General features: G+C 42.0%; 1 protein-coding gene across 5 annotated transcripts in view; it reads left to right on the forward strand.

The window, feature by feature from the left end:
• WWP1 (WW domain containing E3 ubiquitin protein ligase 1) overlaps positions 1 to 24,846 on the forward strand; it is a 248,013-nt gene that overhangs the window by 220,998 nt on the left and 2,169 nt on the right. For all 5 annotated transcript variants that reach the window (XM_040354574.1, XM_040354575.1, XM_040354576.1 and 2 more), the window contains 6 exons: positions 266 to 354; positions 8,073 to 8,232; positions 12,403 to 12,536; positions 13,991 to 14,131; positions 15,993 to 16,113; positions 21,751 to 21,855. In XM_040354574.1, the coding sequence (XP_040210508.1) occupies positions 266 to 354; positions 8,073 to 8,232; positions 12,403 to 12,536; positions 13,991 to 14,131; positions 15,993 to 16,113; positions 21,751 to 21,855 (750 nt within the window). The remainder of the gene's footprint in view (positions 1 to 265; positions 355 to 8,072; positions 8,233 to 12,402; positions 12,537 to 13,990; positions 14,132 to 15,992; positions 16,114 to 21,750; positions 21,856 to 24,846) is intronic.

Genomic DNA, 24,846 nt, shown 5'->3' on the forward strand with positions numbered 1-24,846 from the left:
TATTCACTCCTCTTGGCATTGCTATATACATGGTAGGCATGTGATTGTTGGCAGGGCTGAAGAGATGTGCCCTTCCCTGGAACTAGCACCACTCTCAGGATGCAGACGGTGGTGCCTTGTCTGTGGCAGATGATGGCTATACCCTGAGGCTTCCCTTTAATTACCTTTGGTGTAATCTTCCCAATAAGCAAGCAAAACAAACAATTCATATTGGTGAATACTTTAAAAAGCTTGTTTCGCTTTTGTTCCCTCTTCCACTTTACAGATTATGGCATTGAAGCCTTATGATTTAAGAAGACGATTGTATGTGATGTTCAGAGGGGAAGAAGGCTTGGATTATGGAGGCTTGGCCAGGTAATCTTTTCCTTTTATTTTCTACTTGGAAAGCAGTTTCACTTTCCTGGGACCTCAGTGAACTCTTGTTGGAGGATGGAGGGGAGGGGGAATGTTAAATGCGCTTGGAGGACCTCCTGCCTTCACCAAAACAGACATTAAATATTTGGACAGAACAAGTTTCTTTTTTTTAACATACACCTGCTCAAGACCCGTAGGTGCCTCTATTACTTTAATTTTATCTTTACCTAGAGGGCCGCGGGTAATGCTGCAGTACTATTGGTCCTGTTGTACTTGGTCCAGGCCTCATCTGCTAAGCAAGGGGGCCCAGGGCAGCTTTATTTTCCATTTCTACCTAAATTAATAAATTGATTTTACTAGACCACACCCCTGCTTCTACGTGCTTGCCAGGGCTTAAATCACATTTCCCAGGGCCCCATCACATCAGAGGGGAGCAAAGGGGGACTTTTTTCATTTTTGGGGAGTATTCTGATATAAATTCAGTGCCTCTGTTCTGCTGCACCCCGGGTGAATTGGAGGCAGTGTTGGGTGGGCATGATTTCTAACAGCAGCCCTATCTACCTATGATACTTTGCTGCAGAGCACCCAGACAGATACTCTCAAAAGAGTGTACAGGGACTTCAGTAGATTTTATGCTACAAACACTTTGTATGTCTTGACACAGAATTCATGACCAAAAAATCTCCATGCACAACGCTGCAAACTACTAAATGCTTGTTTTGTTGGATTGTCTTATTGCTCTGTATATTCAGTATTCGTAGTTTACCACATCAGATAATAAAGTGGTGATATGTTATTATTGTGATAGAAATAAACTTTATACTTTTACGGTCAACTATATTGGCCTTAAAATCCCAATTGATCATTCATTCATTTTAAATGCATTCCAGGTGCTTACAAACATGAGGTGTACAAAGTTTTTCTTTCGAAATCAGCCACTGTCTCAATAGAAAAGCTTGCCCCTGCCAGCATGCTACAACTCATGTTCTCTGTGTGGAAGCAACCGTCTTTTTGCAGAAATCTGACACACACCTATTAGGTTATATGTTATGCTCCAAATAGCAAAGCTTGGGAGGGAAAGGAGGAGGAATAATTATATATTTTTTTTTTAAAGGCCAGTAGCTGTTGATGCCAAAGTCCTGAGGGACAAGGGTTTTGTGGACTCAAGTCTCCAGTCTAACTTTGCTGAAGGCCAGAAAACCCTCTTCTAATACTGTTAACCAATGCACATGGAAAGCATAATTTGCTTGACGCTGTTAGGGAAAGATTCATCAACGGCTTTGTGGCACAGGTTTTATTCTTCCTTCAGTCAGGACTACACAGGTCCGACTCCTTAGCCTTGAGGACTATAAAATGTCAGGTTTCTGCCTTTCTGACTCCTTCAGAAAATGCAACTCCTTGGTCAGAGCCTTTGTGCTCACATTGTTCCCCCCAGTATTCTGTGTTGTCAGTCATTTCTGAGACCCCTCTTCGCCCTACCTATATTACCTATTCAGGATATTTCTCTCCCTCTTCTGTCACGCAAGATTGTCTTCCCTTCTCATAGCTATGCCCTCAATTAGTAGGGTGTCTGTTGCGTTTTGTCTGCTAAGGACCTTTTCTTGTAGTTCACAAGGACAAGGTTGCTTTTTAGACTACAAACTCTATTGCCTAAGGTCGTCTGTGTGTTTCATTTAAACCAGGACATAGTGTTGCCTTTCTTTTTTGTTTTCAAAAAGTATTTATTGAAATATAAACCGGTGAAACACCGACAGGCATAGAAAAAGCTAATACAGCAATCGGTACGTGTAGTAGAAATCATACATACAGGATAAGAAGTACACATCCTTAATGACAGATAAAGAGATTTACACATGGTCCATCCCAGGTCCCTGGGAGGAGGTTTAGCAATTAAGAGCAATATACATCATACCTATTCAACCAATATGGCTTCAGCCAAACTAGACGTGAGTATGAAAATATACCGATCATAGAAAAGAAAAACAAAACAGTCAATTAAAGAAAATAAAAAGGCAAAACATGGAACATTTCAGGGTCACTTACGTCTGGAGTCTATAAAGAAACCAAGGGTTCCACTTAGCATCATAGATTGGGATTGTATCGTGCAGTGTGTGGAAAATCTTTTCAGAGAGCATCATCTGATCAACTCTAGTCACTATGGGTGAGAAGGGGACTATTGGTTTTTTCCAATGAAGGGCAATTGCCCAGTGGACAGCTATACAGATAGCGTGGATCAACCTAACCATATGCTTGGGGGTGTCTTCAATGTCCTGGAACAATAAACAGTGCTTGAATGTCAGAACTACATGTTCCCCTACCAGCTTATCAATCATTTCTAATACGGCCTTCCATGTGGGCAGCAGCTGTTCACACTCCCAGAATAGATGGAAAAATGAGCCCTGCTGGGGACAGCCCCTGAAGCAGGTAGATGGAGCTTGGGGAAAGATTCTGCTAAGGCGGAGAGGGGTGTAATACCATCTTGTCATGAGCTTAATTGCTGTTTCCCTAACTGTCAGGGACTTAGTACATTTGCGCATATTTTGCCAGCCTCTGACCCAGTCCAAAGCATCCTTATCTAGTTTGAGTTCTTGCTGCCAGTCCTCCCTATATTTCACTAGATTTGGTTCTGACACTGACTCCAAGAATCGATAAACCATTGCTATAAGGCCTTTTTGTCTGGGAGATGCATAACAAATGTCTTCAAAAAGGGAGCTCATGGTCGAATCTTGAAGGGGGTAATTCTGCTGGAAAAAATGTCTTATCTGTAGGAAATGGTAGAATTCCCTAGTGGGCAAGGGGTAGAGCAATTGTAGTTGAGAGAAAGAGACAAAGGCGGATCCCATCAGAAAGTCCTTCAGCCGAGTCAGGCCACAGTCTCTCCAGATCTCAAACACTTCAGGATGGTCAAAAGCCGAAGGGAATCTCGGGTCTCCAAAAAATGAAGCACCCTGAGGTCCGTCCGAACACAGCTTGAACTTATCCCTATAATCAAGCCAAAGTCTCAAACCCTCCTCCACAATGGAATTTTTTGAGAGCAGCCCTGGCCATGATCTATTAGAGGACCATAGTAGGCCCGGGAGGAAATAGGGGGAAATTGACTCTTCCTCAAATCTGACCCAGGGGACTCTGGAATTGGCTATATTCCACTGCGCCTGTTGAGTGAACCTGCTAGATAGATAGTATAGCCAAACCTGAGGTACTCCCAGACCTCCCCCAGCCATTGGCCGATAAAGAACTTCCCTGGAGAATCTTGGGGGTTTGCCTTGCCATATAAATTTATTCAAGTGGGACTGGAAATCTAATAAAAGGGATTTAGAAAGCCTAACTGGAAGGGAGCGGAACAGATAAAGGAGCTTGGGCAAGATTGTCATCTTTAGGGCTGTGATTCTGCCAAGAAAAGAGATGTGTAAAGGGGACCAGAGCTTCAACAGAGCCTTTAGTTTAGTAAACATCTTAGGGTAATTTGCGTGAAAGAGTTTGCGGTGATCTCCGGTCAGTTCGATGCCCAGATATGAAATAGAGTCTGTCCTCCAGGAGAACGCAAAACTACGCTTTAAATGGTCTATCTCCTCAGGGGAGAAGCCAACTGGTAAGACCACTGATTTTGCAACATTGACTGAGAGACCGGAGACCCTCGCAAAGTCCGACAAAGTGGACAACAAAGGGGGCAAGGTAAGTAGGGGGTTGGTGACAAACATTAGGACGTCATCTGCATACATGCAGAATTTATAATTGGCAGTTCCTTTTGTATACCCTCGTATATCTGGATTATTTAGAATGGCTATAGCGAGGGGTTCGAGGGCCAGCGCAAAAATAAGGGGGGAAAGCGGACACCCTTGTCGTGTACCTCTACCCAAGCCAAAAAATTCCGAGCTGCACCCTGGGATACGTATACGTGTTTTTGGACTTTGGTATAGTGCCTGGAAAGCGTGAAAAAACTCCCCTTGAAAACCCATACGGGGCAAAAGTGTGGCTAGATAGTTCCAGGAGACACTATCGAAGGCCTTATGTATGTCCAGGCCCAACAGAAAAAGCCTTCGGGAAAACAGGTTAGCATCCTGGATAACATTCGTTGCTAGGCGTATATTATCCGTGATAAGCCTATGGGGGATAAAACCTGATTGGAAAGGTGAGATAAGGGACGAAATTACTCCTGCAAGCCTATCTGCCATGATTCTAGAAAAAATTTTTAGGTCGTTATTTATAACTGAGATAGGCCATAGTGTTGCCTTTCTTTTGTCCAGCTCCAAAACATTCTGAGGAGATTGCTTTCAAAAACCCTGGATGTGGTTAGGGCTTTGTGCTCAAAGCTACGGACCCAATTCATGAATCTGATGCCTTGTTCCTGTTGGCTGAAGGTTCCTGGAAGGGACAGGCTGCCTCTAGATCCACAAATCTAGGCCTGCAACCTGGAAAGCGGCCACTTGGTCCTCTGCTTATACACTCTTAAATTCTCTTGGGTGAATGTTCAGGCCATGGCGGATGCCAGCCTCGGTTGGAAGGTTCTTTAGGTGTACCTGTAGGCGACTTCTCAGTTATTCCTCTTTTTGTCTTGTTAAGATGATGGTTCTTGTTGGCCAGTTTACATTTGTTTGTTGCCTGCCCCTCATGCGATTGCCTTTGGATATCACAAGAGGGAGAAAAATAAGTATCAACTCTCCTATATCCTGTGGTGTATGATCAAGAAAAAAAGGCAATGCTGAGAATAGGAAGGGTTATGTTGGGTGCTGTCAAGCTTTCTGCTATAATTTCAAGTTTACAATCACCTGGAGATCTTAGAACTGTGATGGATTCCAAGAAAGAGAAAACTGAACAACCTGTTCTGGTGACCAGTGTCGAAGGATTTCCTGAGGATTGCCTCATTATGGTGTTGTGCCCCAAATACAGTGAAGTGAAAGGAAATCTCCCCTCCCCCGGCAAAACAAAAAGACCTCAACATGTTTCCTGTCACTTGAAATCGTTTTTGTCCCAGACTTGCCCAAACCAACAGTTTCCATTATTAAGTGATCTGCAGCCAAAACAAAATATTTGGCCTGAATGATTCCTGGCCATTCAGGAGAAGCAAATGGATACAAGATTTCCTCTGATTAGCTGAAGTAAGCTAATATGTCATTGCCCACCTTTTCACCTTGGCCAATCAGAGGAAGCCTTATTCATAACAATACAAGGCGTCTCCTGAATGGCATTTTAAGTCAACTCGATGGGAATTCTCCTGTACTGCTGCGGGAAAAGTTGCATCTAGTAGCCATTACTACTACAGTATGTTACAACACACAAAAAGGCTACGTCCATGGGGCCAGTTTGGCCTTAACAAACCATTTAACTATTTCATCTCCGGAAGATTTACCCCCCTTAATGGCAGGCCATTTTGTGCGATATGGCACTTTATTTTAACTGATAATTGCACGTGCGGATAGTGTACCCAAATAAAATTTATGTTGACTTTTCACACATATAGAACTTTCTTTTGGTGGTATTTGATCACCTATGAATGATTTTTTTTGTGTGCTATAAACAAAAGACCGACAATTTTGAAACAAAAACAATGTTTTACTTTCTGCTCTAAAAAACATCCAATAAAAAAAAAAATTTTTAATTACATTTCTTCATCAATTTAAGCCAATATGTATTGTGCTATATATTTTTCGCAAAATAAGTGTATATTGATTTGCACAAATGTTATAGCATCTACAAACTGTGGGATATATTTATGGAATTTGTTTTAACTTATTTTTACTGGTAATAGTGGAGATCAGCGACTTATAGCTGGACTGCGATACTGCGGACATTCTGACAATTTTTGGGGAACCAGTGACACTAATGCAGCGACCAGTTCTAAAAATATTTACTAATGACACTGGCTGGGAAGGGGTTAAACATCAGGGGGCGATCAAAGGGTTAGCTGTGTTACCTAGTCAGTGTTTGTGCACTGTGGGGAGGTGCTTTTACTATTACTAAGGAAAGGCATGGATCCATGTGTGACGGTAGTAGAAAATATCCCTGTCAAGCATTCCCTTCTTCCCATAAAAGAAAATAACCCAGTATTCCATGAGTAGAAATCCCTGGAATCGCCTAATAATCCACACATGAGCCAAAGCTTAATGCTGGAACAAGAGACACTTTAATGGCAGCATTCAGCTAGTTATATCCACTTTACAAGCTAATCATCAATCAAAGAACAATGAAATCTCCACCCCCTTTCCACACACTGGGGGCTCCCATACAGATTATAGGTAGACACTCTGGTGCCTCTTTCTGCCCAGACACATTTCTTTAGATAATGACATCAGTGAAGTTAATTACTACCATGAAGCAATCAGAATAATTAACATGAGCCAATTATCTAATCATTTAGCCTGACGATACAATACACATCTCTTAAGGGTGAACACAGGTCTTATTCACACACACAATAGATCAATTACCCTTTAGAATAGGGAGCTGGCTGGTGATGGGACATTAGCACTTCAACAGTCTGTTATGCAGAGGAATGAGTCACACATGAAATCACCTTCTACACAGAACACACAGACATTAGAATAGCAGGGAGAGAGTTAAACTGAAGCATATAGGCAATTGCATAAAAGTCCTTCACACTATGTACCTGTTTTGCAGGAACACAGGGTCCATGCCTTCTATACTGACAGAAAAGGAATCTGCCTTGTTTACACAGGCAGACTGCTGTTCTGCCTGTGTAACGTAGGATTGGCGGGTGCCAGCAGACATCGAGTCCATGGTACCCGCTAATCTGCTCCTGCTGTGCAAAATCACAGCGGGAGAGAGGCGTTGCATTTGCGCCTGCTACCTGGAAGTGCAGGATATATATAAGTGCATATATATATATATATATATATATATATATATATATATATATATATATATATATATATATATATATATATATATATATATATATATATATATATATATATATATATATATATATATATATATATATATATATATATATATATAAACATTTATTAATTTATTAATTATATATATATAAACATATATATATAAACATATATATATAAACATTTATTAATTTATTAATTATATATATATAAACATATATATATAAACATATATATATAAACATTTATTAATTTATTAATTATATATATATAAACATATATATATAAACATATATATAAACATTTATTAATTAGGAGATCCTGTGCACAGCCGCCGCCCTGTACAAGTCGGCACATGGTTAAAGTGACATGAAACATGGAATTCTGCTACATAAATTTCCTACTCTATCCACGGAATAAAAAAAAAAAACTTTATGCATCCTGAGCATAAAAAGGTAACTGCAAAGGTGATGTGAAATTCACACATGCAGTGATTTATAGGAGGCAAATTTCAACACAAGTCATTTTGTAGATCTTCAAACTGAAAATGTTGCGATGCCGAATGTAGCTGCTCCTGGACAATCTGCTGTTACAGAACACCATACAGTTGGGATGACCCTTGTGTCTCTGGGTAAACTGGAACCCCAGGCTGGTCTTTTTTGGGGAATAAGTTAACAGTCTGGCTGCGATTTCTTTAAATAATTGCTATTTCCCCAGAGATTCTGACAAGGTTGGGGGCGTCTGTCAGCCCCCCAACCCCCCTCCTCTAAAGGTGTACTTTCATGTATTCCCAGTGCACATGGTTTAGATCTTCAGCGCATTCACAACTAAAATACTCATTCTTTTTATTCCTCCTTTTAGAGAATGGTTCTTCCTGCTCTCTCATGAAGTGCTCAATCCAATGTACTGTTTGTTTGAATATGCGGGCAAAAGCAATTATTGTCTACAGATTAACCCAGCTTCTACTATTAACCCTGATCACCTGTCATATTTCTGCTTCATCGGACGCTTCATTGCTATGGTGAGTTTCACTTTTCGGATGTGGTACTGTCAGACTGGGGTGTACAAAAAAGAAAATAAGCTTTACACTATACGGTGAGGGAAAATGTATTTGATCCCCCCCCCTGCTGATTTTGTATGTTTGCCCACTGACAAAGAAATGATCAGTCTATAATTTTAATGGTAGTTTGGTAGAGAGACGGACTAACACCAAAAATATCCAGAAAAACTCATTTCAAAAAAGTTATAAATTGATTTGCATTTTAATGAGTGAAATAAGTATTGTGATCCCCCATCAATCAGATTTCTGTCTCCCTGGTGTCTTCTATACATGTAACAAGCTGAGAATAGGAGCACTCCCCTAATGGGGGTGCTCCTAATCTCAGCTTGCTACCTGTATGAAACACACCTGTCCACAGAAGCAATCGATCAGATTTTAATCTCTCCACCATGGCCAAGACCAAAGAGTTGTCCAAGGATGTCAGGGACAAGATTGTAGACCTACACAAGACTGGAATGCGCTGCAAGCCCATCGCCAAGCAGCGTGACAACAGTTGGTGCAATTTATTTGCAAATGGAAGAAACACAAAATAACTGTATATCTCCCTCGGTCTGGGGCTCCATGCAAGGTCTCACTTTGTGGAGGTTCAATGATCCTGAGAACGGTGAGGAATCAGCCCAGAACTGCACGGGAGAATCTTATCAACGATCTCAAGGCAGCTGGGACCATAGTCACCAAGAAAACAATTGGTAACGCACTATGCCGTGAAGGACTAAAATCCTGCAATGACCGCAAGGTCCCCCAGCTCAAGAAAGCATGTACATGTACAAACCCGTCTGATGTTTGCTAATAAACATCTGAATGATTCAGAGGAGAATTGGGTGAAAGTGTTGTGGTCAGATGACACCAAATTCAAGCTTTTTGGCATCAACTCAATTTGCCGTGTTTGAAGAAAGAGGAATGCTGCCTATGACCCCAAGAACACCATCCCCACCGTCAAACATGGAGGTGGAAACAACATGTTTTGGGGATGTTTTCCTGCTAAGGGTACAGGGCAACTTCACTGGTTCAAAGGGACGATGGACGAGGCCATGTACCGTCAAAATCTTGGGTGAGAACCTCCTTCCCTCAGTCAGGGCATTGAAAATGGGTCGGGATGGGTATCCCAGCATGACAATAACCCAAAACACGCAGCCAAGGCAACAAAGGATTTGCTCAAGAAGAAGCACATTAAGGTCCTTAGCGGCCTAGCCAGTCTTCAGACCTTAATCCCATAGAAAATATGTGGAGGGAGCTGAAGGTTCGAGTTGCCAAACGTTAGCCTTGAAACCTTAATGACTTGGAGAGGAGTGGGACAAAATCCCTCCTGAGATGTGTGCAAACCTGGTGGCCAACTACAAGACACGTCTGACCTGTGGTTTCCAGCAAGAGTTTTTCAACCGAGTACTAAGTCATGTTTTGTGAAGGGGTCAAATACTTATTTAACTCATTAAAATGCAACTTTTTTAAATGCTTTTTTGGATATGATTGTTATTCTGTCTCTCAATGTTAAAATAAACCTACCATTAAAATTACAGACTGATCATTTCTTTGTCCGTGGGCAAACGTACAAAATCAGCAGGGGATCAAATACTTTTTTCCCTCACTGTATATGCAGAAAAATGGCTTAAAAGCCCATAGTTACCCTCCAGAGTGGTGGTCATTTTTTGTAACACAGTAAAACCTTGGTTTGAAAGTAACTTGGTTTGAGAGCGTTTTGCAAGACAAGCAAAACGTTTTAATAAATTTTGCCTTGATATACAAGCGATGACTTGATATAAGAGTAGCGTCATGTCACAACTGAGTATAAAAGAGAAGAGAGGAAACTCTAAGTGTAGCGATATGGTTACATTTAATGAAGGTACAACATTTAGCAACTTATTAGAGGTGCCTCTCTTCTCTTTTATATCCTGTAAAAAAAAAATGCTTTGATATACAAGTGCTTTGGATTACAAGCATGTTTCTTGAACAAATTATGTTCGCAATTCAAAGTTTTACTGTATCTTCTTTTATAAAATGTTAAATGAATACTGAACAGACTGAATCCCCATGCTTTACATTAATGTACTTTAACGGTTTTATGTAAGGTTAATTGTCTTATTTAATATGCATATATGTTACTTACTATGGATGCTGTCTTTTAGTTTAGTATAGGGCCCGAAACAACGAATTAATCGGCAACTAATCGATTAATTTCATAATCGATTACCATTTTCATAATCGTTTAATCGGCAAGTAACATAATGGGGTTCAAAAAAAGCTAAAATTAGCTCTTATAGTACAAAATTAGCAAATAATCGCTACTGTTAATACGAATTATCTTTGTAGATTCTCTGAATGAAAGAAATCTCATACACTATCTGGAAATTCCTTTCACCAAGAAGTTTTCCATTTCTAAATTTACCGTCACTGTGGTTGAAAAAGAACATCGATTTGACCCCACTAACAATTAGAAAATCTAACCAACTTTCTTAAAAAAAAAAAATATATATATATATATATTTATTTATTATTATTATTTTTTTAAGGAAGACATTGTTGTATGGCCAGCATATAATATATTACTGTTCTGTTTGAAAATTTTCAAAACCGTCTTAACTTTTTTTTTTCTTTAAATAAAAAACAAATTGATCTCGGAGTCTGATATTTACCAGATTCACCCTCTAATAGTATATACAGTATATCTCTTCTGTCTTTCATTCTCAGAGTGGATTAGAGATTTTGCTCCCTAACCATATAGTTGGTTATTTATATTTACCACTGCATTAGTTGCAGCCCTAGTTTAGTAGCATTTAACAAAAGATATGTTATGACCTATACATTTTGTGCCAGATTCAGATAGATCAGCGGATCTTTAGATCCGCGTAATCTATCTGATTTAAGATCCGCCGCCCCAAGTTTTAGTGGCAAGTGGGTAATTCACTAAACACTTACCTCCAAACTTGCGGCGGCGTATCTTAAATCCCCCGGCGGAATTCAAATTCCGCGGCTAGGGGGAGTGTAGCATTTAAATCGGGTGCGTCCCCGCGCCGATTTAACTGTGCATGCGCCGTCCGCGAATTTTCCCAGCGTGCATTGCTCCCAATGACGTCGCTAGAACGTCATTGGTTTCGGCGTGAGCGTAACTTGCGACGAGCGGGTTTGTGAATCGACATACGCAAACGACATAAAAAAAAAATTTGACGCGGGAACGACGCCCATACTTAACATTGGCTGCGCCTCATAGAAGCAGGGGTAACTATGCGCCGGGAAAACGCTTACGTAAACAACGTAAAGTGACTGCGTCGGGCCCGCGTACGTTCGTGAATTGGCGTATCTCGCTGATTTACATATCGTCGCCGTAAATCAGCGAGAACGCCCCCAGCGGCCATTTTTAAATTGCAGTTAAGATCCGACGGTGTAACACAGTTACACCTGTCGGATCTTAGGCATATCTATGCGTAACTGATTCTATGAATCAGTCCCATAGATACGACCGGCCTAACTCAGAGATATGAGAGAGATGTATCAGGAGATACGCCGTCGTATCTTTGAGAATCTGGCCCTCTGTGTTTATGAAAAGGGCTGTTTTTGTGTCATTTAAAAGGGTGTGAAGCCTTATCTTGTACACCCAGACTCACATACAGCTGTCAGCAAGGAGTGAATATGCTGCAAATGAGTCATAAAAACAATTGGCTGTTGTACTGGAGTTATGTGGTTGGGCACAAGATGATCGCTCTGGGGCTGGTAACGGCTCTCTGCATTGCAGTGATGCTATCTAATGATGTTAGAGTATGGTACTGACATATAAATACTAGAGCAATGGAAAGTAGCGCTGTTGCACAGTAATCAATCAGATTTCACTTGTCATTCTCTGAATTTTTTATGTAAAAGTTAACATAAGGCTTTCTCTGAGAAAAGTGAATGCAGGGATCTCCCCTGATGTGCTATTGTATTCTGACAACAGGGAACTCCCCTCTTCAGAATACACAGATCAGTGCTGTAGCCATTGGCTGCATGTGCTGAACGAATGCGGTCTTTCCAGCAGGACCGTTGGTTGTTAGACTGGTCTCTGCTGAACCAGACAAATTGTATATCTAACTTTATTTTGTGAGAAAACCCCCATGGTATATGTGTGAGTAGAGATGACCGCTGAGTGTTTTTCCTTTCCAGGCTTTATTCCACGGTAAATTTATTGATACCGGCTTTTCTCTGCCATTCTACAAGCGCATGTTGAGCAAAAAACTCACCATCAAAGACCTGGAGTCTATTGATCCTGAATTCTATAACTCACTAATATGGATCCGGTAAGTGGAATTTGTGCTCAACTGCTTTACAAAAATGTCCTCAAAAGCACTTGGGGTGTCTGATTAAAGCGCTGATCACAGTATCCAATAATTGTGCTAATGTGTCAGAATGCTAATGTAATGCCTACTCAGCCAAATTCTCACACTTTCAGATCTGGGGGGGTGATGGGTGCTTTCAATAAATAGCTTATTCCAAGAGTAGGTAAGGGTAGCGATAAATGGCAGGTATGCAGTGGTTGGGGAAACACCCAGATCAGCAGAATTCCTGATTGTACTCATTGGAGAATGATCATATTGTAAGAGGTTTGCCCTATTTCTGTTAAACGCTAAATGGCTGTTTAGAAAGATTACACTTCGGTGACTCAGTTCAGTTCATTCCTATGTAGCTGCTACATATAGTGAGTTTCATACCGACAACAGTGACAACATGTACCAGCAACTGTATAGGCACAGGGGAGCAAAAACAAAGTACTATATTTATTGGCGTATAACACTCACTTTTTTACCCTGAAAATAGAGGGTAAACCCTGCCTGCGTGTTATACGCAGGGGGCTGTGGAAAGTGTTTTTCCTGAAACTTCCCTCTTAAAGTTGGGGTGCGTGTTATACGCCGATAAATACAGTATATTACAGCTTTATTTAAAATATTCCTCCTACTTTAAGAAGAGAGCGTTTGCATATTTGCTACAGTTTTAATTCGCTAACCAGCAGTTGAGCATACCGGAATAAGTATTGGGAAGTGGGAGTGTGGGAGCCGGGGGTTAACTTTTTGTATTGTCTAGCATGTGATTGGCTGTTAGGACTGCCCTGCATTCAATCACATGCTGGTTACCTTGAAAAGTTAACCCTGGCAGCTCCAGCTCCCGCACTCTATTCAATGCTGTGCCTCCCATACGGTATCCAGAAATGTAATTATACTAGTGACAGAGGCTGGGGGAAAGAAGTAGCTCCTAAATGGCGTGACCGTGGGTCTGGATGGAACAGTGGCTTGATCCGGACCGCGGTCCGCCATTTAGTGATGCCCGCACTACCCTGCTGTCTCTTATTTGCTCCATTTTGGCATGTTAACTATGCCATTTAAAGTGTTTTGCTAGACCTGTTCGATTCCTGCAAAAAAAAACAAAATACATGTTGACCCTACCAGAAATCCAGCGAACCAGTTCTCTGCCTCTGCTGCACTGTTATCAGTAAGCAGCATTCCCTTTTCTCTCTGAACTGCAGAACACTCCCTCCTTCCCTTCCACGTTATGGGGAGGTGTTCTCTAATCTTAACACACTTTCTGTCCTAGTGTGACAATTCTCCTTCATAAATACTGGCAGGATCATCCGAATACATTTTAATATGTCTCATGAAGACAAATGTTTTTAGTATTTATTTAGTGTAGTTAGAAGTGCATACTAATTATGTGTTTGTGCCTACTTCATGGATGCTTTTCTTGTGGTGTCTTTTCCCAGAGATAATAACATTGAAGAATGTAACTTGGAGATGTACTTTTCTGTTGACATGGAGATACTGGGAAAAGTCACATCCCATGACCTCAAACCTGAAGGATCCAACGTTCTTGTTACTGAGGAGAACAAGGAAGAATACATTGGGTAAGACCACCATACATTGTGTCACGGACATCTTTTTGTACCACATTTCTGTTACAGATATGGAGATTCTGCCTTTAGTCATGGTCTGTAGGCATGACTGGTAGACTTGCAGGGAGACAGAGAAACTGTAGAGCACAGTTATTATGCAGGACTGCTAATCAATAAGCACAGCCTGCATACAACTGCAGACTATGGCCCCTTTCACACATGCGGATCCGTTTTTAGACATCCACTTGCTCAGCGGGGATCGATTCATTGATCCCCGATGGGCCGGCAGATGATTAGTCCGTCTCTGCACACTGTGCAGAAACAGACCTTTCAGATCTCCGCTTTCCTCTATGGGGGATCGGATGAAAACTGACCGTTTGTCCGTTTTCATCTAATCTGCCAGACGGATGGAAGAATAGGGTTTGCATCTATCAGACTTTAGCAGAGCTGATCGGATGTCAGCGGACATGTCACCGCTGACATCTGTCGCTCCTTAACCACTTAAGGACCGCCTAACGCCAAAATACATCGGCAGAATGGCACGGCTGTTAAATGCCCAGCGGTGGGTCGCAGGCACGCGCCCGCGACCCGGTCTGAAGCTCCGCAGGACTCGATCGCCGCCGGAGTCCCGCGATCAATCCCCGGAGCTGAAGAACGGGGAGAGGTGTGTGTAAACACACCTTCCCTGTTCTTCGTTGTGGCGCTTGTCATTGATTGTCTGTTCCCTGATATAGGGAAAGGCGATCAATAACGTCAAACGTCCAGCCCCGTCCCCCTACAGTTAGAAACACATATGAGGTCACACTTAGCCCCTTCAGCGCCCCCTAGTGGTTAACTCCCAAACTGCAATTGTTATTTTCACAGTAAACAATGCATTTATATAGCATTTTTTTGCTGTGAAAATGACAATGGTCCCAAAAATGTGTCAAAATTGTCCGATGTGTCCGCCATAATGTCGCAGTCACAAAAAAAATCGCTGATCGCCGCCATTAGTAGTAAAAAAATAAAATAAAAATGCAATAAAACTATCCCCTATTTTGTAGAAAAAAAGAGAAGAGAAGGCGCCTCCCAGGTTAAACAACAAAAAGCTTTAATAACTTATAGGTGAACAGCATCCACTTACATTTAAATATTGAAGATCCAGCATGTAGATCCTGTAACTGATCCGTTAAGCTATCATTTTAGTCGGTGGTATAGCAGCTGACTCAACAGGTTACTTGTTACACCCGTATTTTGTAACCTGTATTTAGGGGATGTTGAGCAACTGCTACCTCATGTCCACCCCCCTCCATGTGACAGCAAGCGGGGGACCTCCTCGTACCCCCGACCACACGGCTGCATCATTCATTTGCAGAGTTCTGTGAATGAATGCTTACAAGTACCTTCAGCCATTGCAGCTGACGGCTTGTACTTCTCAATGAACTGTGACGGTGCTGGTGAGCGCTCTTGTAGTCCATTGAGCTTCCTGGACTTCAGTAACTGTCTGCCCCTATCGGAGGTACGAGCAGAGTGTGTACCGACAGTCTGCATAAAAATGTGCATTTTTTTTTTTTTTTTTTTTAATATAAACTTATCCTTTAATTAGTGGATGGCTGAACAGCCGCAAACAAATAACATTTTGATCTAATGCAAGCTATAGATCTGCAAATGCACCTGGTTTAGAAGTGCTGACAAACGACGTAATGCGCTCATGGACAGCAGCAGACTAACAAACATCTGTAGCAAATGGTTAGACACATTTTATGGTGGTACAGGGAGAGCTTTACTATTTGTGATCTAATAGTACATCTATTCTTGCTCCTGTTTTATTCTCCCTTGCGGTGAAATCTCTCCCAGTGTACTTACTGATCATGCTTCATCCTTGTCCTCATAGGCTGATGGCCGAGTGGAGATTTTCGCGAGGGGTAGAAGAACAAACCAAAGCATTTCTGGATGGCTTTAATGCAGTTGTTCCTCTCCAGTGGCTGCAGTATTTTGATGAAAAAGAGTTAGAGGTTCGACTTGTACAAATGTACATATTTAAATATATACTTGTATTACTGGGGCCTGAATTTTATAATGTCAATGTAAATGAAGTTTTTTTTTATATACTTTTGATGTGCTTAGCAATGTCAATTCAGATTATTAGTTTGGAATCCTCAAATGGTACTTTCAGGGCCCCTGATCCAGTTATGGGATGTGCTTTATTTAGATCTGAAACTTTTTCCCAGTCCTCATTAAAACGGATGCATCTTAAATGGGATTTTCACAAATATGACATGATCACAGGGTCTATTAATTCACTAATCTGCGTTTGGTGTGCATTTTTAAATGATTTTCTCTTAATCGTACAGTACAGGGCTCAGGAGTTGACTCTTAGACCATGCTGCTACCTTCAGGTGATTGGAAAGATTTTCTGGAAACTCAAACCCAACCCCCCCACGTTTTTTGTTAGTAACTTTAGGTGATGGATTTATTTTTATTTTTTTACTTTTAACATTAAAAGTTGCCCTTATGTGGGGAAAGAGAGAGGGTATATATTAACATGTGCTCCACATCAGGCAAAGACACCCTGGCCTTATTATTTACTCTTGTTTTGGTATAAAAAGAAGCTCTAGTGCGGTCTCTCTGCTGTTTCTGTGCTACATATGCTTTGCTGTTTCACAAGGCAAACGTTTGGATGCTATAGACTGCATACTGCCTGGTCTTCTATAGGCATACCACTATCTCTCTTGTATAAGAGGTCCCCTAACTTTATAGCAACAATAATATGACGAGGTTCTACTCTCCATCTCTTCATACTTCAACATAGTTTTTATATTTACCACATCTTGCGGTGCGATATCATTAGACCCTTAACCAGACTCTGAGCCAGTTCTTTGACAATTGGCCCAAACACTGATGCTCTCACAGGCAATTATGTGACTGCTCTCAGACTCATGTTTAGGGATACCCCAGCAGCTATATTGTTAATCAGGGGATTCGGAAAGGTTATTGCAATTGCATATCTTTCTTCCTCAAGTGCTCTTGCTCATGCAGAGCCCTCTTGTGCTAAAAAAAGGCTTTTTATTTACAAAGGGCCTTTGTAAGAACAGAACATTCTTCACTTCATTACCCCAAGCAGCAGTACAATGTAGTTCTGCTCTGGTCCCCGTCCCCCCCACCCCCACATTCTTCTTAGGGAGGGGGCTCCCTCTTTTTCTTACGCTGCATAGGATACAAGTTTCCTGGAAGCCATTTTTTTGCTACCCTGGAGCTTTTTTTATTGCCTTTGTGTGGAAATGTCATTCCCCCTCCCTCTGTCCTGCCTGCGGGAAAAAACATACCTTACGTTTTATGTATAAATTACACCACTATAGTAAAACTTGGGTGGTTGCCAACATCCCTTTAGTTAGAACAAGAAAAAAGGGGGTACACCCCAGTACATTGGGACTTTAAGGACAAACTCAAAGTATTACATCAAAATACGACAAAAATATAACATTTTATTCATAATACAGATAAAAAACATTGGTGCATATATCACCATTGGATTAACAAAACATGATAACAATTACTCATGTAGGGTTAAATATTGATATGATCGTCTCTTCTCATTATGACAACACGTTTCAGGAACAGACTTAAATCCTTTCTTCAAGGGCATTTACATAGAGAAGGTCATAAATTTTAACCACTCGAGTCTGCCCGCAATAGGCTCACCGTGGATAAAAACAACCAAAGATGTGTCTGCACCAGAGTTCGATTGATCCCCCACATGTGGGTCCCCCAGATGGGGGCACAAGGCCTCGGATGCTCCACACCAGGATCCCAGACGTGGCCCCAAAACGCAGCCAACAGATGGTGAGGTGTAGAAAAGGGGGAGGGGAAGTTGAGGTTGCTGAGGATTAAGGCAGTAATCACAGGGGATGTCTGACCCAGCCTTGTGCAATCCACCGCCAGAGATGATCCCCTCAATCTACCATTGAGCCCGAGTTGCAGTTAAGTTTTATGAAACTATGGCTACCTGCCATGTATTACCTTGCTAACTCATCCCTCTTCTTTTTTTTTTTTTTTTATAGGACAGTCTCCCTAGGGTTCCCTTCCTCTTTTTGCACCCGGTTGGGTGATTGGGCTATCTTTTTATTAGGGCTTCTGCCCTCGGGGAAGTCCCATTTTACATTTACAGGGCCACTTTCTGTTCACGTTTTTAAAACCTTTTCTTGACAGTTTGAGCCTCTGCAGATCCAGCTTCGGCTATAAGGTGCTCCTGCTGTCTGGGTCTGTTGACACACCCTGTTCTCCCTGTGGGGCCTGTTGCTGCATTTTTTTTGCTGCTTTGTTGCCCACCCTTTGATTTCTTGCTTGGGGATGTCCCATGGTTTAAAAATGAAAACCTGTGTCCTGTACTGTATGATTAAAGGAGAAGTCCAGCCAAAGCTTGTATGGCTGTACGGCTCCTATGGATTACAGGAGTGCATTCTTTTTTTTTTTTTTGTACTCCTGTGACCCGTTTTCAGCAGAGAGTGGGCTGAAGTTCGCTCTCTGCTGATGTCACAGATTTCAGTCAAGGCACCGTGTCATCACGACAAAGTCTGGATCCGCCTGATGCCTAGACTGACACCCGTCTCAGCCTCTCGGCGAAACACTGAGAGCCTAAGACGGCCGCTCCCCGCCACTCCACAGCTCAGCTTTATAGTGAGCGTGGAGGAGCAGAGAGGAGAGCTTTGACTGACAATCTACAGCATTCTGCTTGGGGATCTCTGAAAACTAGGTTATCGAGATGTTTGATCGCTCGGTTCTCGGTGTAGAGGTGCCAGGGGACCAATGCTGCTTCGGATCAATGCTGCATCCACCAAGGTAAGTATGATTCACAAAAAAATCCTTTGCTTCTCTTTTAAGATAATAGGAATTTTGACATACTAGTAAATTCCATATCTTGGCGTACAGGACAGGACATAGGTCCCCCTCCACCTCTTTCTCTGCAATCTCCTTTTTGCTTGCTAAAATAAACCTGGAGCCTGAGTAGGCAGGATTATATGGGTACACCGGGGTGCGGTTCCCAGAAAAGCTTTTGATGGCGTCCAATCACCAGCAGGAGAAGCGTATGCCTGTGGGTTCTTTTTTGTTTGTTTTTTCTATAAGCCAGAGAAAAGAGGTGCAGGAGTGCACAACAAATACTTAAAGGCACACAATTTAAAAAATTGTATTGGTTTAATTGTAATCAAAGAAGCCAGTGCATTTTTGGGGTTATAGATAAATCTGTCTTTGGGACTTGGAGAAACCAGAAAAACTGTAGCCTCTCCATAGAGTGGGTCATCAAAACTGAAAAACAAACTACTGCAGGTATAAAGTGCTGAAAACTTGAGGGGCATACACATACCCGCACCACCTTCCAAACTTCTGTCCGGGCTAAATCCCAGTCTGCTGGGACAGGCAAAGCTTTAGAACCTACTGATGGCACCAAACCTCGTCCTACCCCTTACTGCCACTTGCACATTCCTGTGGGCATAGTTTTGGGACTTGATTGCAAGCTTTGCCTGTCAGAATAGGCTGTGATTCAGCAGTAATGTGGAGGGTTTTGTCGGCTGATGCTAGGTACCTACAGTAGTTTCTTTTTTGCGAATTAAGAAAGTGCTTTAGCAAATTAGAATTCCAGATATCGGGGTAGTTCAAAGTAGAGATAGGAAAGAATGCTATGTTGGATGACAAACTGGGGCTCAAGCTTTTTGACCATATTTCTTTGCATTTTTGAGACAAATTTGGTTTTCGATAGAGGAGCACTGATCAGTACACAGGAGGATGGACAGAAATGTCTATTATAGAGAATCGGGACATCTGACTAAACAAACTGCTGTCTTGGATTAACCTACAGGTGAAGTGTGATTGCAGGTCTGGGTCTTCTGAAAGCCAGGGAGCCCCAGGAAGGAGTGAGGCTCCGTTATCCACATGCCTAAACATGGGCATTAGAATTTATGAAGGATTTGGGCACATTTTTTGCAAATCCCTTATAAAGTACTGTTCTTGATGCTATTTAATTGATCAAGTAATATAAGTATCTGTATATGTTGGGGATCTTACAGAGGTAAACCTGAGCCAAGCAACTACAATACAAACTTTTACTGTATACAGTTTCCCAAAACCATTGGTGTTCTAAGTTCAGGACGATCACATGCATGTATTTTACAAGGGGAATGAAACCGCTGCTTATAGTTTATAAAAGATATTTTATGATGTCCTGTTTGCTTTTTCTGTAATATGTGTAGCCATCAGTGGTTCCTGCTGGTACCTGTATCTGCCAATTGGTAAAATGCCAAAACTTAAAGGGGTTGTAAAGGAAAATATTTTTTTTCCCTAAATAGCTTCCTTTACCTTAGTGCAGTCCTCCTTCACTTACCTCATCCTTTTGCTTTTAAATGTCCTTATTTCTTCTGAGAAATCCTCACTTCCTGTTCTTCTGTCTGTAACTCACCACCGTAATGCAAGGTTTTCTCCCTGGTGTGGAGAAAGCCTCTTGAGGGGGCGAGCAGGCAAGTCAGGACACTCTCTACTTTGCAGATAGAGAAAGGAGCTGGGTGTTAGTGGGCGTCCTGATACTCCTGCTTGCCCCCTCAAGAGGCTTTCTCCACACCAGGGAGAAAGCCTCGCATTACGGTGGTGAGTTACAGACAGAAGAACGGGAAGTGAGGATTTCTCAGAAGAAATAAGGACATTTAAAAGCAAAGTGGAAGGATGAGGTAAGTGAAGGAGGACTGCACTAAGGTAAAGGAAGCTATTTAGGGGGGAAAAAAATCCTTTACAACCCCTTTAATAACACTGTTCAGTAAAGCTTCTACTGGCTACTTTACTAGAATCTGAAGCTGTCAATTCCCTATGTATTGTCCCTTTAAAGGTTGTGCAAGTATGGAAAAAGCCTAATGATCTGCCAGAAATGCACTCCGCTCTGAATTTCTTGTGTGCCGACAACCCACAGCGTTTTTGTGGACTAAGTAGTGTCAGCCCTGCACAGTTTTCCTTTGATAAATGACTGCAAAGCTCCTGCACTCCATCTCTACAATATATAAACACTAATTAATTATTCTTTAGTTCAAGATAAGAACTAGGAAGCTTCTTGAGATGACACAGGACGTGTTCACCAGACACAGGACAGCCCTGAATTTCTGGCAGGTTCAACAGATTATTATTTTTGTGCATTTATGGAACAGAGATAACAAAACGAATTTCACTGGTATATTGAAAGTTGAACTCCACGTGTGGTCTTTATTTTATACTTACCAATGTAAATATGAATATTTCATACCCAGGGGACTGCTGGGAAAGCTTATAATCGCAGTACACTGACCACAATGGGGGTCACTCACTTATCACTTGCTCCATTCAAAGAATTTGGAGTTGTAATATGTAGTCAGATTAGCTGAAAGACGTATTTATTGGTGCCCCTATTACAGTGCTCATGCCATATCCTTCTAGAATGGCTGAAAGAGGAATTAGGGCTAGTACTCTTAGGTGCAAGTGTTACAAATAAGCAGGAAAATCCTATCTGTATCTGTGATAATCTACTGAGACCAGAACCTTCAGTGACTGCAGGAGTTGGAAGAGCAGGATATAGAAGCTGAGCTTGGGGTCCCAATGTTTCTGAAGTTCAGTGTTAGAGGTTACCGTCTGTTTTGCAGGTGATGCTCTGTGGGATGCAGGAAGTGGACCTGTCAGACTGGCAGCGGAACACCGTTTATCGCCATTACACAAGAAACAGCAAGCAGATCATCTGGTTCTGGCAGGTAATTTACATTCTTCTCTTGGAATTGTTAGTTGAAATGTTAGCAGTGCTTTGTTCTGTAGTCCTCTAATTTTATTAATAGATCCATACAGATCTGTAGTAATCGTTTATTACAGGTATTTATATGGTGCTAACAATTTACACATCACTTTACATATTGACCATTTACATCAGTCCCTGCCCCTAAATATTTTGCAATCTAAGATATTTATCTGACGTACAGAAATCCTGTTACCAAGGGCCAATTTAACCCCTTCCCGACGCCTTCTGGCCCTTTAAGAGGTTCTAAATGCCGGGGAGGCAGTAGGGTGACCACGTGTCCCGGATTGCCCAGGACAGTCCCGCATTTGCATTCCTTTATTCCAGGACAGTACCCCCTGGGCCGATCTGATTCCCCCAAAAAAGGCCGCCACATCACCACTTTAGTCACTGACAGTACTTGTCCTGGCTGGGAATGTCTGGAGGAGCACAATCCCACCCCCTGCTTGTGATTGGAGAAATCATAAATCCAGCCACTTGTGTCCAATCAGTGTGCTGTGATTCGTTACAGCACAAGCTGATTTTTGGAAAGGAGGGTGTCCCTGAATGGTAGTTTGGAAATGTGGTCACCCTAGGAGGCAGGCATTTCAATCATGTGACTGCTGTGATTGGCTGTCACAATGGTCACATGACTGGAAAGTTGCCGATCACACGTATGCATTTGGAGTTTTTCAGTTCCTGTCTTATCATGCAGGGAGTGCGCTGTCAGCATGGTAATTGGTTTACATAGGCCCCCATATGTGTGGCCACTCTGTTAAAGCCCATCCACGAGAGGCCGCATATATGCGTATGGCCAGTGGGAAGTGGTTAACCTACCAGCATGTCTTTGTAGCATGGGGAAAAAACATGTACCCTGAGAAAACCCAAACGCTAGGAAGTAAATATTCTGGTTTGGATGTGAACACGTGCAAGGCAGAAGTGCAAACCTCTAAGCCACTTTGTAATTAAAGGTTCACCCTCAGATCTGACAGCTGCTTATGCACACCACAAGCCATCCGTTAATGCATGCATGTTGCATTTTTGTAATGCATTGGCGTGCATTTTACATGCGTTTCATTTTTTTGCCTTACAGGGTGTTGCATTTATTTGCATTTGAACGCATTGCGTTGCACTGAAAAAAAGTAGACCAGGCCAATGCAATGCAACACAACCTGCTGGTTTGAACTTTACTCATGGGAAGCCATTATTTTTTCTTGTTGCCACTTAGTTGGGAATGCACCCAAGCCCTGAAAATGTAGCATGCAGGCGCTTATGTTGGGTGCATGCAAGCTACACAAGGATTTTGTTTCACTTAATGCAGGAGCCTCCTCTTTCTGAGCCTGTAATTCTATGGGCTGGGTATCCATTATGCCCCGATCATTCAGAGTGCTCATCTACCCTCCTCTTGGGAGACCTGAAGGTTTCAGAGAAGCAGACTGCAAAAAATGATTGGCAAGAGGCTGCAGTACTGATAACATAAAGACAAATGTTGTTCTATTGCTACTGCTACCTGCTAGTTTTCTGGATAGCATTAGCAGCATAATGAAGATATTTGTGGAGTTGCATTCTTTTTTTGGTTAATCAGGAAGTGGGGCTGTTATCTGCAGCCCTCAGCACATTACCATCCATTAGAGCAATGGTCTGTGTACAGTCAGGTGTAGAATCAGCCTTGCTAAGAACAACTGGTCATTTGTAGCCCCACCACTAATACCCATCTATTTATTTGTATTGGTGCTGTACTTCCCCTAACAGCCACTCACCTCGCCATTGCTGATATCGGAGCCAGACTCGTACCTCACACAGCCCTCAAATGAGCTGAAGGCTGCAAATGACTGAACTGTCTTCACTAGAGCTGCACGATTAATAGTGAAGAATCGAAATCGCAATCTTTTTCCCTTCCCGATCTTCAAAACAGCATGTCACGATCTTTCTAACAAGTGCAGATAGTTTTCACAGCTGGAAAAACAAAATCCAGGCAGCCTGCCAAGTTTTAATACAACACACAGATAGGTGGAAACAAAGTATCTCTTCCTTCTTTTATCAAAGGAAAGAACTCCGGCGTGTAGATAAAGGAAGTTTAACCATTTAAAGACCAAACCTTTTCTGACATTTTGTTGCTTACAAGTAAAAAAAAAAAATCATTATTTTCTTCTAGAAAATTACGTGGAACACCCAAACATGATTATTTTTTTTTAGCAGAGACCCTAGAGAATAAAATGGTGGTTGTTGCAATATTTTATGTCACACCGTATTTGCGCAGCGTTTTTTCAAACGCAATTTAAAAAAAATACACTTTAACCACTTCCTGGCGGCCGTATGACTTTATACGGCCGCAGGGTGGTTCTTAATCTCTGGGAGGCCGTCTATATACGGCCTCCGCTCCTCCGGGCTACTGGGGGGCGCGCGAGCGCCCACCGCATCACTGAAATGCCGATGCGCATGCCTGTCGGCCGCGATGTCCGCCAGGCACCCGCGATCGGCGGTTACAGAGACAAGGACGTGGATCTGTGTGTGTAAACGCACAGATCCACGTCCTGTCAGGGAGAGAGGAGACCGATCTGTGTCTCTTGTACATACACCTCCCCCAGTCAGTCCCCTTCCCCCAGTTAGAAACACTATGCAGGGTACACATTTAACCCCTCCCTCACCCCCTAGTGTTAACCCCTTCAATGCCAGTCACATTTATACAGTAATTAGTGCATATTTATAGCACTGATCGCAGTGTAAATGTGAATGGTGCCAAAAGTGTCCGCCATAATGTCGCAGTCCCAATAAAAATCGCAGATCGCCGCCATTACTAGTAAAAAAAAAATAATAAAAAATAATAATTCTGTCCCCTATTTTGTAGGCGCTATAACTTTTGCGCAAACCAGTCGCTTATTGCGATTTTATTTATTTTTTGTTACCAAAAATATGTAGAAGAATACGTATTGGCCTAGAGACTGAGGGAAAAAAAGAAACATTTAAAAAAAAA

Source organism: Rana temporaria, chromosome 5 (assembly GCF_905171775.1).
Source record: "Rana temporaria chromosome 5, aRanTem1.1, whole genome shotgun sequence".
Classification (NCBI taxonomy): domain Eukaryota; kingdom Metazoa; phylum Chordata; class Amphibia; order Anura; family Ranidae; genus Rana; species Rana temporaria.